Source organism: Gymnoscopelus braueri (genome assembly GCF_963280865.1).
Source record: "Gymnoscopelus braueri genome assembly, chromosome: 24".
In the NCBI taxonomy this organism is placed as follows: domain Eukaryota; kingdom Metazoa; phylum Chordata; class Actinopteri; order Myctophiformes; family Myctophidae; genus Gymnoscopelus; species Gymnoscopelus braueri.
Genome location: NC_137626.1, coordinates 32,609,712 through 32,627,710, shown reverse-complemented (window position 1 = coordinate 32,627,710; position 17,999 = coordinate 32,609,712). Strand labels below are relative to the sequence as shown.

General features: G+C 43.5%; 1 protein-coding gene across 3 annotated transcripts in view; it reads right to left on the bottom strand.

The window, feature by feature from the left end:
- Positions 1-3,948: 3,948 nt before the first annotated feature.
- agap1 (ArfGAP with GTPase domain, ankyrin repeat and PH domain 1) overlaps positions 3,949-17,999 on the bottom strand; it is a 369,404-nt gene continuing 355,353 nt past the window's right edge. For 2 of the 3 annotated variants that reach the window (XM_080422339.1, XM_080422338.1), the window contains exons 17-18: positions 14,582-14,837; positions 7,046-12,630 (exon numbers count right to left, since the gene is read on the bottom strand). In XM_080422339.1, coding sequence (XP_080278465.1) covers positions 12,421-12,630; positions 14,582-14,837 — 466 coding nt within the window. In that variant the 3' untranslated portion in view covers positions 7,046-12,420. Of the gene's footprint in view, positions 6,989-7,045; positions 12,631-14,581; positions 14,838-17,999 lie in introns of those variants that run through there. The other variant, XR_013932707.1, reaches the window with a different exon arrangement.

Sequence of the window (17,999 nt, the reverse complement as noted above, 5' to 3'; positions counted from 1 at the left end):
AACACAACAAGTTAAAATATGGAGATAAGAGGTTTCTGCCCGACAACAACGATATATCAGTGACTCTAACAAAGAAGACCCGATGTCAGGATGTATGTGTAGAAATGGGATTCAGTAGCATTGTTTTCAGCAGCGATTAACTCTCAAAGCTACAGTCAATCATTAGCGAGATCATGGTCACCCCATGGAGACTTGAATTTTTTTGTGGTCATCAAATTATTGGCTTAGGAAATTCGACAAAAACTAAGAAATATCCATGAATTCAAGTCTCCATGGGGTGACTATTATGCTTTTTCTGAAAAGATAATTGATGTTATTGTATTGTTATATATTGCCAATTGTTTAGTTTTAAAATTGTATATCCATAATATGTGAAATTGAGAAAATAAATATAAAAAGGGAAAAAGAAATTAAACTAAGTACATTTACTCAAGTACTGCACTTGAGTACAATTTTGAGGTATTTTTTACTTTACTGGAGTATTTCCAATTTTCTGTACTTTTACTCCACTGCAATTTTCTGAAAGCTTTAGTTACTTTGTAGATTTAGATTTGTATTACAAAACGTACATTACCCACTTCAGCACTATTTCGACCATTCGGAAATAGCCGATCTACAAGCTGTAAAGTAACAAAGTACATTTACTCAAGGAGTGTAGGCCTACTTGGCAACTTTTAGGGTGTGTAAAATATTTTGTGGGTCACAAGTGTATTTATTTGTATTATTAGTATTAACTGAATCAATACCACATCAATAGTAGTGCCACCTAATTGTCTGTCTGACTGAATAAAATATGAAGTTACCACAGCCCCCCTGGGGGGTCTCAAACATTTTCAAATACAGGACAATACCAAAATGGAAGAAGAAAGTATTGGACATTCTAGGGTCCCACCATCAGTTCAGTCTGCCAGAAGATGTATAAGGAGTCCATATTGTTTTCATAAATGTCCGACTTTAATTTCATAGTGCAAATAATCTCTGCTTCAAGGGAAGGTTCATTGAGCCCATGCTATGTATGATCGCATTATATGGTGTCATGTTGTAGTAGCTATTTTTAGGGAGTATAATAACATATGGCTGTAATGTTTAAGATGTCACGCACAAAGTATTCCCGGGGCCCAGTAGCAGTGGTGTAAAGTAACTAAGTACATTTACTCAAGCACTGTACTTAAGTACAATTTTGAGGTATTTTTTTCTTTCTTTCTTCAGTATTTACTACTTTTACTTCTACTCCACTACACTTCTACAAATATTGTACTTTTGCTCCACTACCATTAAATGAAAACATTAGTTACTATAGATTTTGATTATTATTACAAAACGTACATTAACCACTTCAGTCCTATATACAATTCGGCCATTTAAAAATAGCCGATTTCCAGACAATAAAGTGTGGAGTCTCGCTAGGGGACCTCCTGCCAGGTATGCACCTCACCATGGAGAAGCAGTGGGAGAGAGACAGCGACAGCGCACCAGCGGCCGCGTCCAAGAGGGAAATAGCAAGAGTCGCAATCTCAGGTTTACTTCCCGTTTCTGCGTGACGTAGGTGGATGCCTTTTTAGGAGACAGGAAGCAGGTTGGAGTCTATTGATTCCAATGGGAGAGTGAACGTGAACACAGCTTCTGAACCATTCCTTATATATTAAATATTAAATATTGGACCCAATCATCACAAGCCACACAATATGTACAAGATTTTCATACTAAAATGGCTTTTTTTTAGAGACACAAATTAGGAGAAAATCTACTTTGTTATCGACTTTTCTCTATCCCAGCAACACACTCTCGCGAGATTTGGGAAGATATCTGAAGTCCATCTGCAGTCTGACGGACGAGACATAGGGCTCTGTCTGTCCCTTATATTATATTGTATTATTATATTAGATTTTAACTCTATGCTTTGTCCCCATAAGATGTTCTAAAAACTGATAAACTGAGATTCTATATGTGAATGTAGTAGGCCTACGTGAAATCATTATGGACATTTCAAAAAGTGAATAAAATGTGTGTTCCAATGCTCAATAATATCATTTTCCATTATTAACTGTCTTGGTTGATGGGATATGATTTGGGAATCATGACATTTTGCTAAACATTCATGCTAAACACATTATAGTCTATAGTGGTAAAATATATAGATTATAAATAAAAGGACCTGTTATAATGTTGAGCAGAAACAAGAGTATGTGGCGGGAGTTGTATGGGTTTCTTTAAAAGCATCTTTGCCAATAACAGTGCACTTTCAAACATGTAAAGCATTTATTTTCTTTAATGAAGAAAATACACAAATGCACATCCACATGACGTTGTCAGCCAGGGAGAGGGGAGGGGGAGGGTGGTGGGATGGTAGGGGGAGAAGCAAACCACGCCTACTTAGGAGACCATTTGTAGGATTTGTGTACTATTTCGCCTCTAGTGGCTCCAATCTTCCTATATTAACAATATTTGGCCGCGGCATCGAGGGGCGCCGCGGTACCTACCAATCTTCATCATGAATCAGCCCCAACTCAGCACACCTGCGATGACCGGCTAGGTGTGGCAAGCAGCCCAGCCTACAAACACTCGGCCACTCTGTCCCAGTCCCCACTGGCTCTCCTGGTGAATGGACGGGTGCTCAGGCGTGTAAGCGATAAACTCCACTATTTTAAAAGACGTTTCTTTTACTTTATAGGCAACCTATGGAACGTGATAACTTACCTGAATTTTGATGCATGGACAAACCCCCCCCCCCCCCCCGAACCCAGGAAGAACCTGTGTGGAAAAAAAAAAATCTGTGTAATAAAGAGCTTAGGAGTGAAATGGTTGTTTTTGGGCGGTGAAACCGCCCCTATATGTGAGGTTTGGACATCGACACCCATTGCACCCCCCCAACCCTGTGCTGTGATTGATTATATAAAAAAAACACATTTATGTTTTTTTTTTGTTAGGGGTGTACAATGGTTGGTCCACAATATTACTTTTCTTTAAGTGAACTTCCATCACTGTGATGACCACTGTGACCACACCGCCCACTTCACACTGGGTGTGTTTTTTCACCCTAACTGCAGTTTTATGTCTGTTTTCAGACATTCACTGTACTTTAGTACATTTTGTAAATGTATGACTCTGAGTAGTATAGTCTGACTTAAAAAAACCCCCCTAATAATAACTTAGTAGTCTGACTTTTTTAATGTTTTAACAACTTAGTATATAGTCAGACTTTTACAACTTACATTTTGTAAAGCTTGACTTTGACCTAGTATAGTCTGCCTTTTGTTTCCTTTGATTGTAAAGCTTGACTCTGACTTATACTGCCTTTTGTTTCCTTTGATTGTTTGACATTAATATTTTAGTCAGAGTGCCATAGCTGAGTGGTTAGTGGGTCTGCCTGGTAAACCAGAGGCCCTGGATGTCCTGGGTACGATTTCAGGGCAGGTCAACAATGTGTCAATGTCTGTGCCTAAGAATGATTTGAGGCTGCTTGTTGAAGTGCAGAGGACACATATGTGCAGTACAGTATATATACATTAACCTCGCATCACCAGTCTTTCCACCTCGGAGGAAAGCCTGGTATTCGTTATTAAATGGCCCGTGTGATCCAGTCAAAGAGAAAAGAAATAGCTTCCGGTTTGCGGAGCCGCTTTGTTTTGGTTCCCCAATTTAAATGCTGAATCGATTACAAAGGTAGACTAGTCTAAATAGTCTGCGGAAAGTACACTTACATTTATATTTATTTTGTATTTTAAAAATAAGCTAAACTACGCCTAGCTAGAAACTCTGTTCCAACTCTACAACGTTCGGCCTACATTCTTAGCGATCCCACACTGTTTCTTCAGGAACAGTCCTTCATACTTTCAGGAACAGCACTTTCTAGTATTATTATTATATATATAATTTCATGCATTAAATGACAACCGAGTAACACTGAACAGAACATCACAGCAGGCAGGTTATATTATGAAGCATTACTTGTTTTTTTTCTTTATTGAAAAGAGACACGGTACAGTGTAAGAATCTGTATTAGGTATCATTTTTCAACAACGGTAACTGTACAGCCAAAAAAAATAAAAAATAGAATAACAATAATTAGAATAACAATGACAATAAGAACAATAGTGTGTCTTGATGATAATTCATAATAATAACAATAAACATGGATGGACTGGGTTAAGTGAACAAAGGGGAGAAGGCTCTTTCTCCCAGGCGAGGGTGCATCCTTCGGATGCGTTATAAATAGTGTGGCAGGGTCATCATTAGAAGCTACATTTACGGGGAGAACCATGAGGTAATGCAAGTCACGTCGAAACCCAAAAACAACAAACAAAAAAAACCAAGCCATTATGATCGTTTAATAATTGTATTTTTTGTTCCTTTCACAAGTCTTATGTACATGCGATGGCCAAAACGGTGCGGTTGGCATTAAGCGACTATAGCGGCGCGATGAATATCCGTGTTTAAAAGACGATCTCTGACGCGGTGCGGTGAACCCCTTTCTCTCAGGTTTCTGTACAGGCAGACAGGCAGAGGGTCAAAACACTTGATTTGTATGAATCTGTATTCACGTCTGTAACAGAAATGTTTACAAGAGCTCCTGCATTATTTAACAGAGATATTAAACAGTATTATTTTTTACAGCATTCCACAGGCTACAGTTAACATTGCCAAGGAAGCGTCCCTGTTCTGGTGGTGGGGACATTAGCCGAAAATAGCCAAGCTACAAGCTCACAACGGGTTGCGGTGTGATGCGTTGTGAGCGTGTAGATCAGCAATTTGGTATAGAGAGGGGGAAAAAGCAGCGCATGTACAGAGCCAACTCAGGTCAAGTTTACAAAGTATAGAGGGTTAAAGTGGTTAAGAGAAGAGCTTGACCCAACTAAGGGATTTTTGTAATACTGTGTTGGATTCACTGATCAGTGACACTGCATTCAGTCTGCTGGTAAGAATAGCAGCCCTGAATGCTGACCCAAGACCTAATGTACTGCCCCAAGACCGATTTGAGCATGCTAGCTGACTGCTACCTGTAGCACAAACCGTACTGCTTTAAAAGGTATAGGACAAAGTGTTACTAGCATATTCTGATGGGCGATACCATTTGTGGCCAAACCAATGTCAATGGATTTCTAGTGAACAGATTTTTGATTAACTTTTAGGAACAACAATCACAGTTAAAAACAAAAAAAAGGACACAAGTTAACATCACCCGCTGAGAGAAAGAGGCACACGTCACATCAAATTCAAAAATAAAATCTGCAGTGCGCTGTAAAGTCCTACGTGTCAAATTTGATGCCAGGATCTTTACAGCGTGCATCCCTGGAGACGTGAATGTCGAGGAGAGAAAAGGGCAAATGTAAGACGGACACACCGAAGCGAACGTAATCATAAATAAAAAAAAGGAAAACGTCTTGTTCTATTCCGGGTTCAAAGTCTCTCAAGACGAGTCGGAATTAAAAACAAAAGCCATAAAAAAAAAAACACCACACAACAACCCATAAGAGACTGAAAAGGGGGATAGGATACTCTCTTTTAAATATTTCGTTTTTTACAGCCATCCCGCGGATGCTAATATACGTACGTCATCTTTAAGGTGACCCGACTTAGGGCCGGGATTTCAGGGAGGGTCATGTGGCACGTGACAACAGGATAAGGTCGTTTTTTTTAAAACAACGTTAAGGTTAAAAGGAGGAAGGAAGGCGGGGGGGGGGGGGGGGGGGAGAAAGGTCGGAGAAAAAAATACCCTCTTCACCGATCACTCACATCGGTCGCTCATCAAAACACTAACTTTATTTTTTTTGTTCGTTCTTTACATTTCTACAGTTGGGGGGGGTGGGGTGGGGCGGGCGGTCAAACATGGACGGTCGGTCTATTGCAGCAACGTTGGCACGAGTCTGGACACACTGACGTGGGAGCGTCGACGCATTTATGAGTATTGCTTGGATACACAGTCAGGTCAGTCATTCCTTAACCTCACACGCACACGCGTACACACACACACAGGGAGGTAATAGTAGGGGCAAGTGACGAGCATTTGATGCTCGGCATAGAGTCAAAAGGTTATAGACATCACACACACACACGCGGAGGTAAAGGCAAGGTGAGGCGGTGTCTCTTGACAGATAAATATTGGCAAGAAGACAAGGTTAAGGAGGGTGTTTACCAGACAGGCCCTGATGCAGTTCAGTCAACATAACTTTGAAATCACATCCACTCAGCACTGCCCTCACCAGGGCAGGAATAGAAGTACTAGCTACAGACCACCCTGGCAGGTGAAACCTCATCACGTTGGCATATTATTAGAGCCAGATAGAAGGGCTGTTGTTTTGAAATAGAATAGGCTCTTTGTGCCATTTTACAAAGCTGATATTTGTTGTTTTTATTAAGCAATTTCAACCTGCCATCCCTATTTTGGGCATGGCTTATTCGATATAACGATAGATTTGAAAGAAATTGCCTGATACAAGCTCACAACGCGTCGCACAGCGGCGCTTTGTGAGCTTGTGGACAGGCTATTTTTTAGTTAATAAGTTACTAGGATGTCCAAATGAAGGTTTTACCTATACCTGCCAAGTGTCCAGCAGACCTGATTCACCACTCAACTTCATGACATTCATCAAGTGGCTGGTGTTAATTCACAACCTGGTTACGATATCAATCCAACACATCATCATTAACATTCAGCTCATCTTCATTTGACACTGCGACCCAACGTTACCGTATGAAAGACAACCACACATGCATTTAAAAACAAACAAAAAACGGAACAGAAACAAAACGACTACGTTTCCACTCTTAAAACCAACCCCTCCCATCCCCCGCATCACGGGTTAATACCACATCTCTTGAGTAACAACAAACACACAACTTCCTTTGTCCTCTAATGTACATGACATCACCATCTAGACCTTCCATAAGATAAAGTGAGATAGAGAACGAGATAGAGGATAGATAAGGGGAATTATTATTATTTACACCAGTGGTTCTCAGACTTTAAAATTTCAAGGACCCCCCATCACTCTGAGAGTGTACAAATGGAACCAAGTGGAGGGTCCATTTGGTTCCATTTGTACACTCTCAGAGTTACAGACCTTACTACGAGGGTCCATTTGGAACCCCCTGAGGGTCCGTGGACCACACTTTGAGAACCACCAATTTACACAAAAGGTGGGAGGATTATTCCAGACCCAGAGCAGCCCCTTCCGTTTTGATTCGCTGAGCAAGATTTAAAGGGAGACCGTCTGATTGGCTAGAATAGATGTTGGCGGAGAGACATTAGGAGGGAAGTCCAGAAGACTGATCACGTGATATGTCTGGATTATGAAACGCCAAAGATATCGTGGGCCTGTGTCTGGCAGAAACCTTGTATATTTAATATTTTTATATTTTTTCAACTGAATGCCCTACTTTTTAAATTATTTTAACTTATAAAATAAATTAAGAACTGTTCCTGGATCAGTGCAACTGCTATAGGCTACTAGAAAACCGATATGCTTGCAGTGTTCAAACTCCACGACTTGATCAAATCCAATAATCAATCAGGCAGTTCCAATTGGTACAGTAGCTATAGACAGGAATTCTTTCCAATGGTATTAGCATTCTGGATGCTTCCCTCCCAATCTCTGCTCACAGATTATTATGTGGATTGGCTCAGCAACATAACAAAAAGGCAGGCAAATCTCAGTGATGAATACAAAACAGCTCCTGGTAAAGGACCATATTAATTCCCTTTTTTGTTTGTTTTTTACTTTAGTATGTACACAGTCAAATTCAGTGTAGAAGTGGACCAGTATGGGTCTTTCCAGGGTCATACTCGGGCCTTTTTACAGTGCATCTGCCTCTTAGCTGAGTTATTTGGGTTGTTGTGGATATTTTATGAAAGCCAAAAAAATAAAATCAACTTCCACTCAAGTGCACAATGTATATTGCATCGTTTGACCGGGATGGGGTTCAATTCACTTCCAAGTCAGTGACGAAATGTACTCTCTTTTATTTAGATCTGTACGTTCTATGTCCTTCCCGGGGATTTGAACGCAGGTCTCCCGTGTGGGAAACCAAACATTTCCGACCTACCTACCTAACGCTCTTCCAAGATGGAATCTTGGGCACATGGGCTTAAGGCAGTACTACTTATTTGTCCACCCAACAACAGGGTCTAAATGTCTCAACGGGAGAGTAGGGAGACCATGCACCTCCAACCACTGCACATGTTGTAGTTGTATTGCGTTAACATGCTCTACCATACATATTGAAATAAGGATTGCAGCTTCTTCTTTCAGAAGAGAACGGAGGCTCTTTTAGTTACATGAACAGTCGCCAGCCGCTGACATTTTGAACTTGAGTGACTTGCAAGTGAATTAACGCCAACCTTTTAGTGAATAGTGTTAAATTAAACGGGGCTTAGTGTAATAATACAGAATACAGAACAGACAGTCTCCAGTCCCTGAGCCTGGTAAATAGCTTCTATACAAGTTTTACTAAGTGACTTTATACACCGAAAAAACTAAAAAAACAAAATCTCTCAAATGTTTTAACCATTGGTCCAGCAATGCACAATAACATAGTACACTATACACAATTGGAGGACAGATGCTGCTTTAAATAAAAAAGAAAACAACAAAGAGAGAGAGAGAGAAAAAAAAGGTGTCTAGGACATGCGATCTATCACACTGTTTTCACTGCTAAGAAATAATCCTGATATCTTGGAACTTATTTTTGTTTTCATCCACTTAAAAATGTTTTTTTCTTCTTTTTACATACCGTTTTCACAATTTCCAAAAAACAATGAAATGAAAGTTGTACAGGATGGGGGCAGTTCATGTCGTTTATTTGACAAAAAAGAATAAAGGCGAGGGAGGAAGTAGAGAGATGATAGGAGGGAAAGAGAGAGAGAAGGGTGAACAGATGCTGCTGTCATTTACTAAATAAATTCACTGGGGTGGAGAACACTTAGGCTTCATTTATAATCCATCGTACGACGGCGACACCCCGAAAATTGCCAATCTATCTAGATAGCTAGCTAGACTGGCTATGTTCCGCGGATGACACTGTCACACGACTAAGTATAAACCAGGCTTTAGTCCGCTAGCAGTGTTCTTAGTTTGTGACGAATGCAGCGTTGGCGATGAAGATTGCGGTTTAGTTCACATGGCTTCCTCGAAAAAAGCAGCTTGCGTGTTGCTCCGACTCCCCCCCCACCCCTTGTTGACGTTGAGTAATTCCTCGTCATGTTTTTGCTCGTCCTCGTGCTAAAGCGTGTAGCTCGTTAGCGATAGATAGAGATTGGAGTCAGGCTAGATTTCCAGCTTAGTGCAGATCGCAGGGCGCAAAAAAAGAAAAGCTGTATTAAAAGAGAAACCCCCCCCCCCCGTATGACTTTGTTCAGTTAATGCTTGCCATCCAGTCTGTGACTCCACAGTTCCTCTTCGGTGCGAGCAGAGACCGTGTAATGTTACGTTTCTAGGAGGGGTTCATGACTTTTCTCGAGGGGGGGGGGGGGGGTCACAGGTTCCTAGGGGCAGTGATTCTCAAACCTTTTTAATGTCAAGGACCCCCATAAGAGTGTATATGTCACAGTACGTTTGGAGAACCAGTACGATTGAAGACAGAGCGCTCGTTTTTAGGCACGGGGCTTCGGGGCGATGCGGGGCTTTTCGAGACAGGGTTTATTAGCGAGGCTCGCGAGGAGGAGGAGCTCCTCCTCCTTCTCCTTCTCCTCCTCCGTGTGTGTGTGTGTGTGTGTGTGTGTGTGTGTGTGTGTGTGTGTGTGTGTGTGTGTCAGGGAGAAACTAAAACAAAAGCCAGCAGAACACAATAAAAGTATCTTAACAGTCCACCTGATTCGAATGCTATCTGCATTGAATGGGGAAATAGGCGAGTTTATTAGACCTTTGAATGGGCGAAATAGGCGACCTACTTACCTACCCACGTTTTATCAGACCATTCATTGGGTGTTATCAAGACATACTAACCTACCAACTGACATGACTTAATAGTTCAGTTTAGGTTTCGCTTTTGGTTTTGGACCCTGACGGAGGCGCGCAGTCACAGGCGAACTGGAACCCCGTGAAGGACCACAGAGGGAGCTAAGGCGACCGAGTTGCCGTCCTGAACGGTGTGACGTTCGCCTGTGCCTACTCAGCGCCGTTTGAGTTATGTACCGATAGGCACAGAATCGTAAATATTGTTGTGCGGACTGCTCCGCCTCCAAGTAGGTCAGTAGCTCCTGAATGAATGGTCTGATAAATCGCGGGTAGGTAGTAGCCTATTTCGCCCATTGAAAGGTCTAATAAACTCGCCTATTTCCCCATTCAATGCATTGATAGCACTCGAAGCCGGTCACACACGCGCGCACGTGTGTGTGTGGTCGCGGCAATATATGCTTGTGCACAAGCCTGGCTTGTGGCTCCCTCTAGTGTTGCTTCTACAGAATTGCTGGGTGGGTGGTAAAAACGAGCGAGCCTTCTTCAATCGTACTGGTTCTCCAATCATACTGTAACATATACATGGAACAGGTCAATTTGTTCCATTTCGTCCATAGTCCTAACTATCAGTCATTTATCTGAGGACCCCATGGAACCCCCTCAAGGACCACTGGGGGGGTTGACCCCACTTTGAGAACCACTCTCCGAGGGGGGGGGGGGGGGTGAGGTACAGTGAGCTTGATTGCAGACCCGGACGGCCGCTGCACCGCGATTGGCCGCAGCCAGGTCAGGTTGATTATACGTACACCAGCTTTTCCCCCATCATGCTTTGGGGCTTCTTCTTCTTCAGAGGGTCACGGGGTCGGTGAGGTACGCCGTCTGTCGGCTTGTTGATTGGCTGTCACAAACGAGTCAGGTGATGACGATGGCACACGGGTCGGTGTTTCCCATGATTCTTTGGGGTTGTTCCAGAGGGGTGGAGGTCAGTTGTGAGATGAGGTACAGTGTTTTGTTTTTTTAGACCTTGATGCAGATTGCAAACTCCCGAAGCCAAATTCCACATTTCTACCTCCTCCTCAATCGCCCCTCTGGCGTGCCGGTGTTACGGTCAAATTGGTGACCTGCTGAAATATGTGATGGTCTCGTGGGCTACACATGACATAACGCACATTGAGGTCTTGCAATACGCGGACTAAAATACCACTAGGTTTTACCCCTGTTGGTAAACAAACACCAGTCATTTACGTTGACGTTGAGGTGAAGTCCACAAAGACGGCCACGTATTTCAGCCGGTCACCAATTTCACCATAACACAGCCATGCTGTAGGACGGAACAGGGCGAGGCGGCAGAAATGTGGGGTTTTGGAATTCGGCTCTTGATGCACAACTGCAAACTCTGAGACTGTCTGGTGATTGGTTTTCCAACAGGCGGTCAGGTGATTTCCCATCATGCATTTGGGGAGGGAGGGAGGGGAGGTTACAGTCTTTTGCGAGGGACCAAACGGTGGCGGGACAGCATCTCCCAGGAGACACTCTGTTCCCATGATATGAAGAGAGGAGCTCATCTCATGAAAGCACTAGTTCTCAACATCAGGTTCAGGGGAACACCATGCGGATCCAAATGGACCCTTTACGGGGTCTGTACTGTTAACTCCCGAGAATATACGAATGCTTCCATTCGTACATTCACTCTCACAGTTAAATGAACACTGGGGATTTTATAGTGTAGATTGGGGGTTCCAGTATGGCTTCGTTCAGTGGTTCCTTTTTATTTTATTTCAAGGACCCTCAATTTGATATGCATTAGGTCACCGGACCCCCATTTGATAGTTTATTTTTATCTCTGGGACCCCCAATGTACAATCCTCACTGTCAATTTAACTCGGAGAGCGTGCAAATGCTCCATTTTCACGCTCTCAGAGTTACAGACCCGTAAGGGATCCCTTTGGGACCCTCCGGGGGTCCCCAGACCCCACGTTGAGAAACGGCGTCCTATAAGCAAATTCACGAGCAACTAGTGGCAAATGGAGGTTGTTCAGGGGAGGGGCGGGGCTAACGTGTCCATTGGGTACCTCTTTTTTTATTAGCTAGGAGGGCTAAAACAGTCGCCTGGGGTTTGCTTCTTCGGTTGTCGTCTTAACTTGCGGCTTTTCGTTCGACGTTTGGTGATGTTTTGAGCGCTAGCAACATGCACCGTTGTTCTCAAAAGAGTCTGGCGTGAAAACTCGCGACAACTCGTCCTTTCTCCCCGACGAACGCCCGCCTGTCCGTCCTTTCCCACCCGGGCTCCCATCGAGTGCGTTATGTAGTGGTTCCCAAAAAACAAAACTAAAACAAAACAAAAAGTTCCTCCCAGTTTCTCCCAAAGAAGGGGGGGACTTTTATTTCAAATTAAAAGTTCCAAAGAGTCAAGTCTGTTTTTTTTCTTCTTTCCCATCGTTTTATCGAGTGCATGACACAAACCCCCACCAGGTTGTTGCAGTACTGGAGGCCTTCAGCTAGGGGGCGACGACGGCGTGTGTGGGGGTCATATGAGCGCCGCGCTGCCGGAGCTGCTGCAGCTGTTGTTGCGGTTGGTGTTGCGCCGCGACAGGTTGGGCGTGGCCATCAGCGGGTAGCGTTCGTCGGGGCAGCCGTACTGGGCCAGCGTGTCGATGCACTCCTGGCTGCACGCCTGGCGGGCGTACGCCATGGCGCTGTTGCCGTGGGCGTCTCTCGCCATGAGGTCGACGCCGTACTGTTGGGCAAGCAAAGGAAAGGAAGGAAGGGAGTTAATAGATCTGAGGCCGATTATACAAATGCCTTCTAAGTCAGTAGTTCTCACACTTTCAAGATTCAAGAGCTTGTACATCTGCTATTTTTGAATAGCCAACGCAAAAATCTACTTTTTAATTGGTTACGGTGGGGAGGTGGGGACGACGGGGGGAAGAAGAGGTAGGAAAGGAGGGAGTTAGGAAAGGTTAGGTAGTGAGTGAGTGAAGGAGTGAAGGAGGGAGTGAGTTAGAGAAGGAGGCAGGAAAGGTCTGTGTAGAAAAGTATGAGAAGAAATGAGTTAGAGAAGGTGGTAGGAAAGGTTGTGAGGGAAGGAGGGAGTCAGTTAGAAAGGTAGGGAAGGATTTGAAGTAAGTGAGGGAAGGAAGGAGGTAGGAAAGGAGTTGAAAGATTAAGTATTGAGTGAGTGAGTGAGTGAGTGAGTGAGTGAGTGAGTGAGTGAGTGAGTGAGTGAGTGAGTGAGTGAGTGAAAGAATGAGGGAAGAAAGGAGTGAGTTAGAGAAGAATGGAGTTAGGGAGTAATTAGGGAAGGAGGCAGGAAAGGAGTTGGGGGTAGGAAATAGGAAGTAGGGGGAGAGGGGAGGAGAGAGAACATGAATAAAGTGTTAATACAACGTGTCTCCAATAAAATGTGATCATAAAAAAACTGTTAAAATACATTTAGCTACATATAGCTAGTAATAAACTAGTCTCTCAAGGTAGCCTATCTCTTCTAGAATCCTGGAATGCTCCATTCTGCATATTCAGCTAAAATCTAACCCTTCCGAACATTTTCTTTCACATTCCCTGAAAGAAAGTTACGGTTCTGGACACACGAGCGTTTCCCAACAGCGACGACAATACAGGGTTTAGGGCAGTGGTTCCAAAACCTTTTAGCTCGAGACCCTAAACCTAAAACTAGTGAAAATAGCAGATCTACAAGCTCACAAAGCGTCGCGTTTTTTTTTTTTTTTTTTCATTTATGGAAATTATTCGATTTTATTTATGAAATACTTTTTTTCTGTTTAAACTTTTTAAATCTTTTGAAATACATATTTTTTAACTCTCTTACTGCCAAGAACGACTTATGACGACTTTTTGGAAACAACTTTCAGAACCCAAGATATCGTGATCCGAAGATTTGCTGCTCCATTCACTTCTTGGTTAACTTATCACTTAAAAAGGCTGTATCCTGTGCACTTTTTTTTTTTACGACGTATTTTTGGCCCAGACATGTTATTTTCAAAGGCAGACAATTAATGTCAACGAGGTCGCGATGACCTCGCGACCTGAGACGCGGCCAGAAATAAGTCTGGCAGTGAGAGAGTTAATGTAGGAAACAAAAAAAAGGGGGATATTTACTTGCGACCCGTAACAATTGGTCCACGACCCAAACGTGGGTACGGACCAATGTTCAAATACCACCTAAGTGGAAAAAGCGGCACCTGTTTGGGGGAAAAGTAGGTAATTGAGGATTCTAACCTCAATTTCTTGAGCCCGGAATCAAGTGTCTTATTTGGACTACTAACCCATTCGACCTAAACTTTAGGGTGGTTATCTAACCCATTAAGACCTGAGGCCGATTCTACAAATGTCTTCTAAATCCTAACTGTTTTCTGAAAAACCTATGTTTCTATATCAGCCGCGGACCCCCATCTCATAATATGCTGTTCCAGGGACCCCCCAGAAGCAAAGATTTGAGTTAAAAATGTTCGCTTTAAAAGAATATTAATATATTAATTTGCACACATTTTCTCGATTTTCCATAAATAGCAGATCTACAAGCTCGTAGCGCGGCACTCGGTGCCGCGCTACGAGCTTGTATATCTGCTATTTTTGAATAGCCAAAGTGTAAAATAATGCTTTTTTTTAGCTCAAATCAAAAAGTGACACAGCTGCGTTCCAGGTCTTAATGGGATACAAGAGATGGGACTTACCCAGATGAGGAGTTGCGTGATCACCACGTTGCCCTTGCGGCTGGCCAGGTGCAGCGCGGTGCGCCCGTCGCCCTCGCCGCACGTCTCGTTGACCTGCTGGCGGGAGCCGTGCGCCGCCAGGAGCACCACGGCGCGCAGGTCCTCCTCGGCGGCCGCGCGGAGCAGCTGCTGGCCCAGCGACAGGTCCGTGCCCGGCAGCGAGGCCAGGAACAGACGCTGCTCGTACTTGGCCCGGATCCAGCGCTCTCTCTCCTCCCTGTGGGGGAAAACGACACAAGACAGAGAGAGGGAGAGAGATAGAGAGAGAGAGAGGGAACGTTACTTAACAAACCACAAAGAGAAGGGGTCCAAACGCGCTTCAGCCGGTTGTAGGTAGAAGCAGTGGTGTAAAGTAACTGAGTACATTCACTCAAGTGCTGTACTTGAGCAAGATTTTGAGGTATTTTTTACTTTACTGGAGTATTTACAATTTTCAATACTTTTACTTCTACTCTGCTACATCTCAGAGGCAAATATTGTACTTTTTACTCCACTACAATTATTTGAAAACTTTAGTTACTAGTTATACTTTGCAGATATAGATTATTACATTATAAAACATACATTAACCACTTCAGACCTATTTTATACCTAGGATATTTGAAAATAGCCGATCTACAAGCTCACAACGTGTCGCATCGCAACGCATTGTGAACTTGTAGATCTGCTATTTTCAAACATTTTAGTACTTTTACTTTTGGTACTTGAAGTATATTTGATGCCAATACTTTTGTGCTTTTACTCAAGTAACATTTTTAACACAGGCCTTTTTACTTGTAACAGAGAATTTTTATATTGTGGTATTGATAGTTTAGTAAATATCTGCGGGACCAAATTGATCGATTGATTGAATACTTTATTAGTCAAGAATGTAAACAGTACGGAGGTACAATAAAACACCTTGTCTAAAAGTATAACACAAAAAAGTCCTTTGGACTCGTTTCCATTGTAGTCCTATGTGTTAAATCAATCAACAGAGCATAGAATATGAATACATATAATACATGTCATCAAAAAAAGGAAAATGGACAAACGGCAGCAGTGTCACAACGCGTCAACAAGCACGCGTTGTGAGCTTGTCGATCCGCTATTTTCTGCTAAAGCTTTCCCCACAATATGGATGCTGAGGGTTTAAGTGGTTAAGATTAACGTCCCTGCTTTTGTTTCTTTTACAGATCTAACCCTGCCTCTAAGGCCTTCACTGAAGGCCTCATGTCCCACGATCCCCATCGCCTGCTGAAATAAAGACACACACACACTCTCTCGGCGTAGCGGGTCTCATCGCCCAGGGGGCTAAAAGTCACGGGGACACATTGTTGGACAATCCAGTGTCATTTACTGCTGATCCGGGCTAATCCAGTGCTATGATAGCGCTAATCTCCTGCCTAATCCCTTCCATGTAAACAGCGGCCATTCAGCCTGGCCTGGGATTAGCGGAGGTTTTAGGGGGGGCTTTTCATGGAGCGGAGAGGAACTGGGATGGGCCCGGGGGGGGTTAGAGGTAGCGGAGGCTGGACGGAGATATTGAGCTGTTCCCCCTGTTAGATACCTACCCACCCCCCCCCCCCATCCTGGCTCCCGAAACCAAAAGACAACACTCCCCCCAGGGGGTGGATGTGAGGGTAGGAGGGTAGGGGGTCGGTCCCAGGAAATGGAGAAGGAGACAGAAGAGCGACTCGCACACGCTGGTGCCTCCTCTCCTGCAAATGGCCCCAGTGTGTGTGTGTGCGTGTGTGTGTGTGTGTGTGTGTGCGCTCGCGTGAGTGAGTAAGCCAAACCAGTGGCTGGGAAAAAGGGCCGTAATACACTCACACAGCAGGAGACAGAAAGAGAAAGGAAGAGAACTGGGAAAGTGGGCTAATAAAGAAATGGAGAGGGAGAGAGGGGGAGAGAGGGAGGGAGGGAGGGAGAGAGAGAGTCATATTACTGCTATTTGATTCAAAAAAGCATTATACCAAGCTACCTTTGCCTACATTTATATAGCTGTTTATAAAAGCAAATGAACATTGTTGTGGTTTTGTAAGCTAGCTTTCCCAAGTTGCAATGTAACATAGCTCTGTTTACACATGTCTTTATTATAATTGTACAAACATGTCTTAGTTTTTGTACAGTTTTTATTTGACAACTTGCTTCGTCTAAGTAAATGTATGTTTTTTCTCATGCCAATGAAGCTCCTCTGAATTGAAACAGAGAGAGCATGGATATCTGTCGATTAAAAGTCCCCACTACTGTGTGACAAGGCTGCGTCCATGATGTGCTTTAACCACTTATATACCCTATATATAACTATATATAACCCATATACTTTGTTGACTGGGGTCCCTCAGGGGCCTATAGTACAGTAGGTCCCCTTCTTTTCTTAACCCATTAAGACCGGGAACGCATCTGTGTGCCATTTTAAGATTTCTATGGCTATTAAAAAATAGCAGATATACAAGCACGTAGCGCGGCACCGAGTGCAGCGCTACGTGCTTGTAGATCTGCAATTTTTTCGTGAAAATTCGTGCAAATCTTTGAAAACATATTTTTTTTGTAACTCAAATCTTTGCTTCTTACTTATGTTGCTATAATCAGTGGTTCTCAAACTTTTTTCATGTCAAGGACCCCCAAAATTATTTGTATAAATTGGCCGCGGAACCCCATCTCAAAATATGTTGTTCCAGGGATGCCCCCCCCCCCTTCCGAAGCAAAAATTTGAGTTAAAAATGTTCGCTTTAAAAAATATATATTTATTCAATGATTTGCACAAAATGTCACGATTTTTCCCAAAATATTTTTTGAATAGCCAGAGTATAAAATAATGGTTAAAGTGGTTACACAGATGCGTTCCCGGTCTTAATGGGTTTAGAGAAAGCACTGCAAAGCAGAATGCACGCAACACTTTATTAAATAACAGTCTCAAGGTGCGCGGCTCAATGATGTCATTAAAGTGAGCCAACAGCCAGCACACAATAAGTGTCCTTTTTTGTTTTATGTACCGCTCAACGGACGTGTTTCAACCTAACAGGTTCTTCCTCAGCGGTGTCGACAACGCTGAGGAAGACCTGCTAGACGGAGACGGAGGAGGAGAACGAAGGATGAGGCGGAGGAGGTACGAAGGAGAAGAGAGGAGAGAGAGAGAGAGAGAGAGAGAGAGAGAGAGAGAGAGAGAGAGAGAGAGAGAGAGAGAGAGAGAGAGAGAGAGAGAGAGAGAGAGAGAGAGAGAGAGAGAGAGAGAGAGAGAATCGCTGGTCTGTGGTGGGAACCCAGCGGAATCCCATTATCTCTCTTCCTGGACAGTGGGGAGGTGTGTGTGTGTGTGTTGTGTTTGGTGGGTCAGAGGAGGGGGGGGGGGGTGGGGAGGGGGTCTAGCATCAAGGAATGTCCCGGGGCTGTTCCT